The sequence below is a fragment of the Aristolochia californica genome, unplaced genomic scaffold (genome assembly GCF_029961685.1).
Source record: "Aristolochia californica isolate CCGP_79_NKW_82.1479 unplaced genomic scaffold, dmAriCali1.0.hap1 SCAF_7, whole genome shotgun sequence".
Taxonomy (NCBI): Eukaryota; Viridiplantae; Streptophyta; class Magnoliopsida; order Piperales; family Aristolochiaceae; genus Aristolochia; species Aristolochia californica.
The window spans coordinates 40,765,164-40,778,753 of record NW_027182268.1 but is presented as its reverse complement, the minus strand read 5'-3'; the positions used below and the strand labels follow the sequence as shown (position 1 = coordinate 40,778,753).

Sequence of the window (13,590 nt, the reverse complement as noted above, 5' to 3'; positions counted from 1 at the left end):
GGGCACGAATCAACTGTAACTTAGGGTGGTGACTGAGTAGGTTAAACAGAGGCGACAAGCGTTCATCTTCCTTCTAGAGAAGGATTGCTTGGGTTACGCCTGGAGGCGTTCCCTGGAGACGTTCCAGCAAAGCTCAGTAAAAATGGGTCTTACCTCCTCCCCAGGCTGATGCATACCGACGAGACAATCCTAGAAGTTGTTGCAGACATGAGGATGGTCTTGGCCAGTCTGTTTCTTATCCACGCAAAATAATGTGCAATTGTAACTGTTCTGTTCTGTTCTGTTCTTTAAATGCTTGGGTAGAAAACATCTCTTACAGAGAAAGAGACTAAGAATTCGCTCGAGAACTTCCCATTGGAGCAGACTGACATAGATAAAGACAATGAACCACCATTAATAAGATTTCTGAACGAACATCTGAGAGGCCCTATCTTAATTTTTTTTTCTGTCCCATATTATTCTTACGTTCGTATTAATATTCATTCTCGGCGATCCATAATCGTGGTGGATACGGTCCAGAAACAATAAATGCAGAATGGATTTCACAGTTCGCATTACGAGAGTCAGAAAGCCTGCTTTTAAAAATAATGGAAAAATCCCTGCTCTATTTCATTGCCCGTCCTGTATGGAACATATTCGAGCCTGCTTTGGTTTAGGGGAGGTGAGGAAAAAAGAGGAAGACAAATCCTTGAATAGAAAATTCGTTTTTAGAGTCATAAGCTCGTTTGTTCACTTAAATCACCATCAATCATAAGCTTTTTGCCTGTAAAAGATCACAGCAATAATAATATTATTTAGGATCATATGCTTGCTAGTGAAGGAAAATTTACAATAGAGGTCTCTTAATTCCTCTTCCGCTGGAGTCTTGCTACCTCGTGGGCATATTATACACAATATTTCTAGGCCGGACAAACGTTACCCGCAGGTAAGGAACACCCTTTCCTGTACATTAGTCAGGTTATTTTAAATGACTACTCCACTGGGTATCAATGCATCTTTGATTACAGTGACAATGCCACTCTTGATGAAGTACCCATCTGTTTCCCTAGCTGCTTCTTGGACATTGTCTTGGTTGATGATCTGCGACAGCATCATATAATTGAGCATTCACACAAATGTCATAAGTTGCCTGAATAAAGTGATCGTGAAGGAAACGGAAACAGTAAAAAATGGTGAAGGTTTACCTTGACATCATCTCCTATACGGGCATTCTTGTCAATAATTGCTCTTTTAATGTGAGAGTTTCTCCCGATGCCCACTGGGACACTACCTTTTGCAAACAAAAACTTTTTATCGGCCTCAGTCTGGAGAAGAGGAAGATACACAGTAACTTTAGATCCTTGTATTCAGAACAATAATGAACTTTGCCCATGAAGAAGCGTTGCCGCTTTTGCTCATGTGACTTTGTCAATCACTAATACAACCCAATTATTTGGTTTCCGTAAGATGTTTACCTCATAATAGTCGGCTCCCATTAGTAATGTGTCCTCAATGATTGCACCCTCTGAAATACAGGAACGCAACCCAACCACTGAATGATGAATTTTACAATTCTGAACAGAGAACAAAGAAACATTCCACATGCATGTTAGGTACTGAAGACAATTTGAGAGGCACATAAACCTGACTATAAAGCTAAATAAGCAAAAAGCAAATAGGTTTTAGAACATAATTTTGTAGCTTAAAGATTAAAAAAATATAAAATAAATCTAAACAATATTAGCAAACATGTAGCACAATTTCAAAGAAAAATATCAGCAGTGTCTTACTTTAATGACACAACCCTCTCCAATAACACTATCTGTAACATCAGCATCAAGCATCTTGGAAGGTGGTAAATATCGAGGTTGTGTGTAAATTGGAGATGAACGATCATAAAAGCTGCACAGAAAAACCAAGATTACAGACTGAATTTTCAAAAACATTTATTCTAAAAACATCCCTCTTTTTTTACTATTCAGCAGATTACCTAAAATCTGGTATTGGTTTTTTAGTTATCCCCAAATTAGCATTGTAGAAAGCCTCAATGGTACCAATGTCCTCCCAATAACCATCATATAGGTATGCTTGAACCTGAGGATTGAGAACACAACAGAGCCAAACAACACACGAGGGGCAAGACCAAATTTAAGTTCAAGAATCAGTTGTGGAGATGAAATTTTCATGGTCAAACAAAGATATTTGATAATTAATGAGGTCAGTTTGAAATTTACATGGTCAAGCAAAATGCACCCATTTGCTTGTAAGAGATTATACAATTACAAGTAGCACAAGCAAGCAACAGTAATGAGATCAGTTAAAACAGGAACCTGCCTTACATGGGTTTAAGACAGGGTTGGAGGGAGAATCCATTTCACACCGAAAAAATTTTCCGTCAGATTTGCTAGGCTAGAATACTACCCTGCATGCTGCTATTTCCTGTATAGTCCCAAGTATCTATAAATGTCCTTCCCATATGAATTAAACTGAAATAAGGTCAACAAGGAAATATCCAAAACAAGGTGGGGCCAAGATGAAATCAGTGAGATTTTGCATCATAGGCAGAGCAAGACACAAAGTTCGACTTCATGAATGGACAATCCAGTAAATTTCTTGCCAAACTTAGACACATAATGTCATTCTGCAGTTATCTTTCTTTCAGTAACATCATATCTCTTATCTATCTTCCCATTGCAAGTGCAACCATTTAAAGTAGAATGCTTCCTGCTAGAGCCCCCATTGCAAGTACAACCATTTAAAGTAGAATGCTTCTTGCTAGAGCCTATGTTACATAAGGAGAGAACATAAGTGGTAAATATTAACATGTAAAACTTGAAACCAATCACATCTCAACTAATTAAGCTGGGTCAATATGGCAATTCAGGTTTCATGACTCATGACTGCATAATCAAGTAGCTTATTGCCATTATCAGCTCCTAAGGTTTGTGTCAGTACAATCTTCACAACAAACAGTCATTTTTTGCACAAAAAAATAAAAATTAAGTAAAAACAGTAAGATTAGTTCAAGAATATAAATGATGTTGGTAACTTAGTACGGCCAAATGATTTTGTCTCCTTATTATACCATATACATGGGGTCAACCAGCTAAGGTATCTAAGTAAATGATTCATTTCCAGTTGGATGCTGCCTTTTATTTGAAATTAAGACATCTCCTTGAACTGAACCCAATTTTCTAACTTATCTTACAGAAGATGAGAGTTTAAACCAAGTTCACACAGCAAATGTTGTATAATCACCCACAAAGCATGTGATGATGAACAGCATTGATCACAGTTTGTTGATATTGTGTTGTTCTGTGTTTTACTGGGATATTGATCACAGATTATCTTTGCAGTCTTCCAAGTCAAAACTCAAAAATGATACTCCTAGATTGACTCCTCTTACTGAATAGATCTTCATATCAGCCTTGCTGAGCATATTTATCCACTGAAGATTGTTAGCATTATGCTTGGGACATCACAATCAATGTTAATGCACATGTTGTGCTAAAGAACTTACTCTCATTCCAATGGAAGTTGCACCAGGAATAACTTCACTTCCAAAATCATTTGCTCCTGGGAACTTTTCTCGGAGTAACTTCAACATCACATCTTTACTAACCACATAGATACCCATGCTAGCAATGAAAGGCATCTCTTTTGCTCTCTCGTCATCAAGGCCCAAGATGGTTGTGTCCACCTAGTAAAGAAAAAATACAAATCACAGTGAGAAGCACATATAAATAGTTCAAATAAAACATTTTTTTAAATGTTCATTTAAAACATATTCAAAACGAAAAACCACAACACAAATCACTCAAACCATACAGAAAGTGAATACCTTCATTGCTTTCAACTGCTCCCCTTTCGGTTTCTCCGCAAATTCAATAATTCGGCCTTCCTCATCAATTTTCATCAGACCAAAAGCAGTTGCGCGTTTTTCATCCATGGGCAAAGCTGCCACAGTAATATCAGCATCCGTTTCTCTATGTGCTTGAATGAACCTTTCATAGTCCATGCGGTATAAATGGTCTCCAGCAAGGACAAGGAATTCCATGACATTCTGTTCCTCAAACAACCACAAATACTGCCTTACTGCATCAGCCGTACCCTACGCCACGAAACAAAAAGATCTTGTTTAGGAAAGTTTGCATACCACTATACCTAACTCTTAGCTTTATAAGATTTGTTCCAAGAAAGGTCTTGATCACATCTTAACATATTATACCTGGAACCAGTTTGGATTTTCAGGGCTCTGCTGTGCTGCAAGAACCTCCACGAACCCTTCATTTTTGTACCCCCCCATATTACTTCCATATGCTCGAGAAAGGTGCCGGTTGAGTGATGCAGAATTGAATTGTGTCAGGACATAGATCTTTGATATGTTGCTGTTCAAGCAATTACTAACCGGAATGTCAATCAGCCTATAATTTGCCCCCAAAGGAACAGCTGGTTTAGCTCTCTTTTTTGTAAGAGGGTATAACCGAGTCCCAGCACCACCCCCAAGAATAATTCCCAGAACACTCTGCAAAGGAAATCACAATCAACACTGGCAGTCATCCATGACAGAATAACTTGTAAATGTGACGTCTAGTATATAAATATGCATATAACAATCAGTAGTGCATGTAATGAAATTTAAGAACGCCATCGTATCATAAATTTCATCATTAAAGTTTGATCATAATCATGAATCAATGTTTAGAAATGCAGGCAGCTTCGGTGTTTTTTAGAGAAGCAAACGAGACTACCATAAAGTTCACGCCTTTTCCCGAAGGCAAAACAAAACTCTTCTTTCAGGGACATCAAACATTCCAATATCAGCAACAGAAAGGTAAGATGGTAGAAATCAGAAAAAATATCTGGAAACTCCGGCTAAGACACTCCGAGATCATATATTTTAGAGCAAAGTCAATTTAATATGAACTTGTAAAAAGCGAAATCTTCGAAATAAAATAAATTAAGAAAGAGTCCACAAATTCAGGACCCATAACTAGTAGTTTCAGGCAAGGGATCAAAGCACCTGAAATACGGTCAGACGCAGAGATCAATCGTGCTGGAGTCATACTAAAAATACAGAAGTTAGAGAATAATAGCACGATAGTTACTAAATTATCAACAAAACATAAGAGGCAGGAAGTCCAATTCCGGTGAAAACAAAAATTCAACCACGCATTTCAGCAAGCACTGACGTACCCGACTCGCATCTGGATCAAGACAAGTCTGCGAGTTACTCGAATCAGAAACCGCCTTTGGAGAAACCACGACCACCCTTCTTTGACTAACTCCATTTCTTTGGCGAATGCATAGAGCCTTTGATAAAAATCTGTCGCCAGACAGCAGTGACGACGATGAAGAAAGATCTCGAGTCTGCGATCTGAGAAAAGGCGTCGGGACGGTGACGGTCTTCCGCCTGCAGTCGGACGCTTTCGATGACCCAAAGGTCTGAGAGGAAGGGAGCCTCGAAACGCCCATCGCTGCCGCCGCTGTCGCCATGGGAGTGAGCTCTCTCGAACTTCTCTCCGTGCAGAGCTTCAAAAGCTGATGCAACGCAGCGGACTCATTTTATAGGTGGATCCCGAACGATGAGTATTGACCACATTTGACTCTAACATTGAACATAATTACATAACTAACACGCTCTGTGGGACCGTGAAGGGTACAACCGGTGGGCTCTGACAACTGAATCTGGACCATGGCCTGAGTCACATCCAATCGGCTCCCAACCCACTAGGATAGTCCTGTGAATTCTTCGAAAGACAGGGGTAACGTAGTAACTAAACAAATATTAAATAGGGTTAAATATCAGGGAATCAAATATATTTTAAGTGGCTGTCAGTAATTACACGGACGAGACAGAGAGAAGAGGTGGGATATATCACCCACTCCATGGCATCAACGCCGTTCCTTGAGTTTTCAGACGCACAATCACGTGACGCACCGCAGTTAATGGAAATCACGGCTCGGCCACGCGGCAGTACGTCATGGGTTGATTTTGCAAGTTTGATATGCTTGCCTGATGAGAGGGCCCAGCTAATGTTCTAGAAGTAAGCGAAAATGTGCCGTTAACGTCATATCAGATCTTTCATCTGATCGCCTAGCTTTATCAAATTCTTAGACTGCATGATTAGTGTAATTAATATTTAAAAATGGTTTAGAGGTTCGGGCCGACCCGGTCTCAACGTAACAAACAAGCACATCACGTGTGCGGGCCAAGTGCATGTCGGCTGCTGGACAGGCCACCACTGCCTCCTCAAGTCGCCCTCTAGCAAGAATTTTTAAATTGATACTGATAAGAGGAATTATGTGTTTAATACCTTAATATGGTTCGTGTAAACGCTGAAAGAACTGCTTTTGAGTCCCTCACAAGCAAGAGGTGGGAGAAGCAAAGGGAAAAAGGAGCAGATACGTGCGCTTTAAACTTCAAAGCAGAGGAATACCTAATCAACCTCAGCAAAATTGGGTAACTCATGGGGCCATCTTGGTTCCTCTTTCAATAGTTTTTACCTATTAATATGGCAGTCATTCTTAACTTCATCAAACTTGGGGCTGAGTGATTCCAAAGTAATTATTTAGAATTGTAAGTCCCTTTTCAATAAGTATAGTATCTTTCTTATCATAGATTAATTAATTTCATGTTCATGTGAGACCATGAGTAGAATATTAGCAGTTTCCTATATCCCTTAGATGTAGGAAGGAGGTCAGTTGTAACCTCTCTTGATGGTAAGAAAATGGGTTTAGGAATTCGGATCAAGTCTAGTAGAAGTAATATATGTTTTTTTTATTGAACAACTTCTAAATAGATGAGACACTCTTCTTCTGGAATTTAATCGTTATGGCTGAAGTTAAGCGTCATTTGCTTTTGTTTACATTTTGTTTATTAATTTAATAATAATGGTAGGAAATTCGATTTCATCACAAATAACTAAGAAAAAACTATACCATATAGCACAATTACGCTATATGAACCCATTATTAAAAGTAAAACCCAACAAATATGAAGGTGCTTGTTAATAGTTCATTCTCTTCTGCCCCCACCCTGTTTTTCTCTTCATGTTATTAAAAGAGTTATTTTCCACCAGATTAACGAAGTAACTTGATACATGTTGAAACCAGTTGCTCTAAAAGATCGACCTGTTAGAGAAGGCGCAACGTGAATATTAAAGACAAGCAAAGGGCCAATTCCAATACTCCCCCGCATGTGCGACGCCCACAACACGGGCAACCCCCACAAACCGGGGGACCAAATTTGTCAACACAAATATTGGGGGCAACAGGATTCGAACATACGACCAACCTGCTCTAATACCATGTTGAAACCAGTTGCTCTAAAAGATTGACCTGTTAGAGAAGACTCAACGTGAATTTTAAAGACAGGCAAATGGCTAATTCCAACAATACATAGTCGTCGGTTGGATCTATTTGTCTTGTTTAGAAGTAGAAGAAGGAGGTTATGTTATCGTGTAATACAATCAATGACCAAAAGTACATCTTCAGAGCGAATATATATAGTGTAATTGGACTATTAAAGCAACCTAGAGAATCTTTTAAATTTTGCTTAGTGGTACCATCTCTATTTCACAGTGGGGAAAGTTTGGAGAGGACGAGCGACTCTTCTTTGCCTATAGTAGACGAGAAAACAAATAAATCTCTGAGATAGATGTCGTGAAGCCAAAACCCACGGTGGTGGTAGTGGTTCTGGTCGCTAGCTTGGAACTTTTCTGTCGCCTTATAATCTAGCTAATATATATAATTCGAGAGTAGTTGCTAGATTTACAAAGAGGAATACTTATTAGAATGTAAATATCATTTTTTCTTATTTTATTATTTTATTATTTCATTATTATGTAATGTTACCGTTTTACCCCTCTGTTGTATAAAATCCATGTTGTAACTTGTAAACAGTGAATAATCAAAATACATCATTTTTATTTTTTTGTTTCCTCTTCTCGGTTGTGCCTCTCCAACGAATAGAGCTCAACGTCTCTCTGTTAATCAGAGGTTTTAATATGGTATCAGAGCAGGAGGAGAAGCGTCCGCTCTGATTCTTTCATTGTCAGTGCAAGGTGTGCTCTTTTTCAATGACGGACGCCTCTCCATCTCTCTCGCCTTTTTCGGCGATTATTTTTGGCGACTGTTCCCGCCGCCATCTAGGTCGATTTCGAAAGTTCTTGAAGCTCTTATTGGTTTCTCACTCCGTTAAGGTTCCGTTGGCAAAAGAGGTTAGACTTTGTTCACCCCTCTTTTATTTTCTTTTCCATTTTGTTGGGGTTTCGTTCGCCGAGAGGCTGGATTTCTAGTTTTTTATTATTGGCCGAGAGGATTGGTGATTTTGGGCGTTTTCTTTGAAGTAATATCAGATCTCTAGATTTTGTTGTTGGCCGAGAAGTTAACAATTTTGGGAGCCGATTTTGGGTGTTCTCTTTGAAGTCTCAAGGGTAGTGAAACTTCTCGAGGCTGGTGATGTTGTAGTCTTCTGAGTTCAGTTACGTTATAGAAGGGCGTTTCTGGTTGTTTGAAATGGAGTCGGCGAAGTAGGTGAGTTACTAGTTTTTGGTTTCGTCGGTGACTTTGAAAGACTGAAGGATTCTGAGGTTACATAAACATAATTGATTTTTTTGGAAGAATTTTGGAGGATGATCTGGTGGAGAAAATTTTTTTGGAGCTGCATTGGTGGTCAGCTTAGGTCGGTGCCCCCTTTTTCCAGATTCAATTCCTTTTTGGTGTTCGTACCTTACTGTAAATCTCACTTGTTGGTTATTTATCACTCCATGGAGACTTCATCGACGGGTGCTTGTAATTCTGGTCTTCGTACCAGTTCGACTTGTTTCGCATTGGAAGAACAATCGAATCCCTATTATGTTCACCATTCGGATAGTCTCGGGCAAGTTCTTGTCTCACAGCTGCTTACCGATGAAAATTACATCAGTTGGAGTCGTGCGATGTTGATTGCCTTATCCGTGAAGAACAAAGTGGGATTTGTCGATGGTTCCATCCCTGAACCTCAAAGTGTTAATCCTATTTTGCTGAACTCCTGGACCCAGAATAATAATATGGTCATCTCATGGATCTTAAATTCGGTTTCCAATGATATTTTTGCGAGTGTTATTTTTCTTGCCTCTGCCCGAGAGATTTGGCTCGACCTTCGGGATCGTTTTCAACAGTGAAACAGCCCTCACATTTTTCAGGTTAAACGAGAATTGATGAACTTGCATCAAGACAAGGATTCCGTTAGCACTTATTTCACCAAGCTGAAAACTATTTGGGAAGAATTGAGTAATTACCGTCCTAATTGCTCTTGTGGGAAATGCTCTTATGGTGGCGTTAAAAATCTTACTGATTACCATCATATAGAGTATATCATGTCATTCTTAATAGGCTTTGATGATTCTTTCTCCCAAGTTCGTGGTCAGTTGCTCCTCATGGATCTGATGCCCCCTATTAATCGTGTTTTTTCTCTAGATGTCAAAGAGGAACAACAAAGGAGGACTACTCATGCCTCTGGTTTGAACACTCCCACAGACACAATGACATTTGCGATTAAATCTGGGAAGACAGAAGTTACTAAACCTGGCTCACAAACCTCTCAAAAGTTTCATTCAAATTACATTGCTCCCCGAAATCTGAATTACAGTGTTTCCCAGAATCAGAATTACGGTACTCCCCATAATCAGAACAAGGACAAATATTATTATACTCATTGCAAGAATGTTGGTCATTCTATAGCTCGTTGCTACAAGCTCCATGGCTATCCTCCTAGATCTACATCCAAAACCAACCACAATTCTCATGTTGTTGCTCATCAAGTTTCTATTGCTGATGATAGCCAAGGTTCTGCTTCTGTTGGGAGTTTTGTTCAGAATCTGGACTCAAATCAATATCAGTAGCTCATGTCAATGCTTTCTACACACTTGAGTAGCTCATGTCAATGCTTTCTACACACTTGAGTAGCTCAGCAAAGGTCACCACTGCTCCAAAATCTTCTACATCCAACTGCTTGGCAGGTATTTATTTTTCTGTGTCTTTAAATCCTTTAATTTCTTCACCTCAATTCTGGATTATAGACTCATGAGCTACTTGACATATTTGCTCTCAAGCTTATGTTTTTGTTTCCTTGCATGTTGTTCCTCACACTACAGTTACTTTGCCCAATAATTCTAAAATTTTGGTCCATTTTGCTGGTGATGTTAGACTGCATTCTCACCTTGGGCTTAAAAACGTACTGTTTATCTCTCAATTCAAATTCAACTTGATCTCTGTTAGTGCTTTAGTTATTGACTCTAGCCTTAAAGTAAGTTTCCTTCCTGATTGTTTTGTTATCCAGAATCTATCCACCCTGAGGACGGTTGGCAAGGGTGACAAAGTCCAAGATCTCTATGTCCTCAGTGCTCAAAGTTTGAATTCTGTTTCTCATATTTTTGTTAACAATGTTTCTGCCCATGTTTAGCATAATAGGTTAGGACACATTTCTTTCAAGAGACTTGATTCCTTGAAAGATCAATTGAACTGTGATGTAACTAGATTACATAAATCAGATCCTTGTTATATTTGTCCTTTTGCTCAACAACGTAGGCTATCTTTTGAATCCCATAATCATTTGTCAAAATTTCCTTTTGATCTTGTGCACAGTGATATTTGGGGACTATACCAAATTGTTTTTTATACAGGTCATCGTTTTTTCTTAACTCTTGTTGATGATTGTACTAGATTTACTTGGATTTATCTATTGAAGACTAAATCTGATGTTGTTTTTGTGATACCAAGGTTTTTTAATATGGTTTTTAGCAGTTTAATGCCAAAATCAAGGTTTTTCAATCTGATAATGCACCTGAGTTATCTTTTGTTGATTTTTTTCAAGATCAAGGAGTTTTACACCAGTTTTCATGTGTTGAAAGGCCTCAGCAAAACTCGGTTGTTGAAAGAAAACATCAACACCTTTTGCATGTGGCTCGGTCATTGTTTTTTTAATCCCATATTTCAGTCTCTTTTTGGACAGATTGTATTCTTACTGTGGCTTTCTTGATTAATAGAACTTCTTCTCTTCTCTTGCGACACAACACACCTTTCATTTGCTATACAACACACCTCCTAATTATTCCCTTTTTCGAGTCTTTGGTTGTTTATCTTTTGTTTCCACCTTAGCTATTCATCGCACCAAGTTCCACCTCATATTCGGGTTTGTGTGTTTCTTGGTTATCCAGCTAGTGTGAAAGGTTATAAATTCTATGATATGGAGACCAAACAGGTTTTCTTTCAAGAAATGTTGTGTTCTATGAGGAAGTTTTCCTTTTTTATACTATTACAGGTTCAAATCAAGTTACTGATCCCTTTCCTGATTTGGTTTTGCCCCACTCCTCCATCGAAGTTCTTCCTCTTCCCAACCTTGATTCTTCACCTATTCATGATTCACTAGTTATTTCTGATGTTCCAGTTGATAATCTTCTAACTCATGATCTTCCCATGCTTGTTCCTTCCTCATCTGTGGGTGTTATTCTTCGAAAATCTACTAGGAAGACTTATCCACCTCATTACTTGCAGGATTATCACTACAATTTACTTACTGGTTCTCTTCCATTTGCTTCACCTTCTCCGTCTTATCCAATCTCTAACTCCATTTCTTACCATGCCCTTTCTGCTTCGTACAGACAGTTTGCGCTCAGTCTATCTTCTCAGGTTGAACCTCAATACTATCACCAAGTAGTGAAGTACCTTGAATGGAGGTTGGCTATGCGTGACGAGTTGGAAGCTCTGGAAGCCAACAACACCTGGACCGTCACTTCTGTGCCTCCTTATAAACAAACCATTGGGTGCAAATGGGTTTATAAAATCAAGCTTAAATCTAATGATTCTCTTGAGCGATATAAGGCTCGTTTGGTAGCTAAAGGTTATACCCAACAAGAGGGTTTGGATTTTGTTGACACTTTTTCTCCAGTGGCCAAATTAGTCACTGTGAAGGTTCTTCTTGCTCTTGCTGCCTCCCATAGTTGGCATCTAGCTCAGCTTGATGTCAACAACACCTTTTTACACGGTGATTTTTTTGAAGAAATCTATATGGATCTCCCTCTTGGTTACCTTCGACAGGGGGAGTTATCTTCTTCTCACAACAAACTAGTTTTCAAGCTTCACAAGTCCCTTTGTGGTTTCAAACAGGCTTCGCGGCAACGGTATTCCAAATTTTCTCAAGTTTTAACCACTTTTGGTTTTCTTCAATCGAAATCTGATTACTCTCTTTTCACAAAAGGTCATGGATCCTCCTTTGTTGCACTATTAGTTTATGTGGATGATATCATCCTTACTGGTCTTTCATCTCATGCTATTATTGAGCTCAAACAGTTTTTGCATACTCAGTTTAAGCTAAAGGATCTTGGTTGATTCAAGCACTTCCTTAGTCTTGAGATTGCTCAGTCCAAGCAAGGTATAGTGCTTTCTCGACGCCATTACACCTTACAATTACTTGAAGTCACAGGTTACTTGGCTTGTACACCAACTTCTATTCCAATGGATCCAAAGTTTCATTTAAATGCCACTGAAGGTGACCTACTTCCTGATATAACCCATTATAGGCGGCTTGTTGGAAAACTTCTTTACCTCACTTTATCTCACCCTGATATTACTTTTGCCGTTCACAAGCTCACTCAATTCGTGGTTCAACCCCGTCTTCCTCATCTCAAGGTCGTGCATCACCTGCTTCGTTTTCTCAAGAACAATCCTGGTCAAGGGTTATTGTTTTTCTCTACTTCTTCCTTGCAGATGAGAGCTTACTCTAATGCCTGTGCTCCAATTCATTTGAAGGTTTTTTCTTATGCTGATTGGGGATCATGTCTTGATTCTCGCCGATCTACTACAAGTTTCTGTAACTTTATTAGTGATTCTTTAGTCTCTTAGAAGACAAAAAAGCAGACCATCGTCTCTCACTCCTCCGTCGAGGCTGAATATAGAGCTTTTTCTTCTACTGCCAGTGAACTCATTTGGTTATAGCAACTTCTTCAAGATTTTCAAGTCAAGGTTGAATTTCTTGAGTTGCTATATTGCGACAATTAAGCTACGATACATATTGCTTCTAACCCCACCTTTCATGAGCGTACAAAACATATTGAGATAAATTGTCATTTGTTCGTGAACGAGTTACTTCGGGAGTCCTCAAGTTACTTCTCATTCGATTTCAGTACCAGTTAGCCGACATATTCACTAAACCTCTTCCTTCTACTCAACTTTTTTCTTTGTTGTCCAAGATGGCTGTCAAGGACATTTACAAGCCACCTTGAGGGAGAGTATTAGAATGTAAATAATATTTTATTATTTTATTATTTCATTATTATGTAATGTTACCATTTTACCCCTCTATTGTATAAAGTCCCTATTGTAACTTGTAAACAGTGAATAATCAGAATACATCATTTTTATTTTTTGTTTCCTCTTCTTGGTTGTGCCTCCCCGACGAGCAGAGCTCAACGGCTCTTTGTTAATATGAGGTTTTAATAATACTCAATGCGTGTTGATGGGCAAGAACTGACGGCATGGCTTCGTTTTTTCTATAGTTTTCACGGTTTAAAAACAGTCATTGTTGAATTACTTTCTGTAAAACAGCATGTGGAGAGTTCAGAAGGAGGA

The 13,590-nt window shown here is 38.8% G+C and overlaps 2 protein-coding genes across 2 annotated transcripts; one reads left to right on the top strand and one right to left on the bottom strand.

Annotated features, from left to right (window-relative positions):
* Positions 1 to 773: 773 nt before the first annotated feature.
* On the bottom strand, positions 774 to 5,508 carry LOC137936153 (glucose-1-phosphate adenylyltransferase small subunit, chloroplastic/amyloplastic). Its single transcript, XM_068780711.1, has 9 exons — positions 5,176 to 5,508; positions 4,208 to 4,504; positions 3,821 to 4,090; positions 3,500 to 3,679; positions 1,970 to 2,073; positions 1,770 to 1,881; positions 1,455 to 1,553; positions 1,185 to 1,304; positions 774 to 1,080 (listed from the first exon to the last, which is right to left on the bottom strand). Exons 1-9 carry the CDS (start codon positions 5,473 to 5,475, stop codon positions 964 to 966), a joined length of 1,599 nt encoding a protein of 532 aa, XP_068636812.1. The 5' UTR covers positions 5,476 to 5,508; the 3' UTR covers positions 774 to 963.
* A 6,969-nt stretch (positions 5,509 to 12,477) lies between these two features.
* On the top strand, positions 12,478 to 12,864 carry LOC137937483 (uncharacterized mitochondrial protein AtMg00240-like). Its single transcript, XM_068782541.1, has one exon. The coding sequence runs from the start codon at positions 12,478 to 12,480 to the stop codon at positions 12,862 to 12,864; it is 387 nt and encodes a 128-aa protein (XP_068638642.1).
* The last annotated feature ends 726 nt before the right edge of the window (positions 12,865 to 13,590 follow it).

Bases quoted from the DNA above. Each gene is read 5' to 3' on its own strand.
- LOC137936153 (XM_068780711.1), bottom strand. From the start codon at position 5,475: ATGGCGACAGCGGCGGCAGCGATGGGCGTTTCGAGGCTCCCTTCCTCT. The intron at 1,554-1,769 runs GTAAGACACTGC...TTCTCTGTTCAG, and splicing joins GAGAGGGTTGTGTCATTAAA to AATTGTAAAATTCATCATTC. The intron at 1,305-1,454 runs GTAAACATCTTA...CCTCTTCTCCAG, and splicing joins TGGGAGCCGACTATTATGAG to ACTGAGGCCGATAAAAAGTT.
- LOC137937483 (XM_068782541.1), top strand. From the start codon at position 12,478: ATGGATCCAAAGTTTCATTTAAATGCCACTGAAGGTGACCTACTTCCT.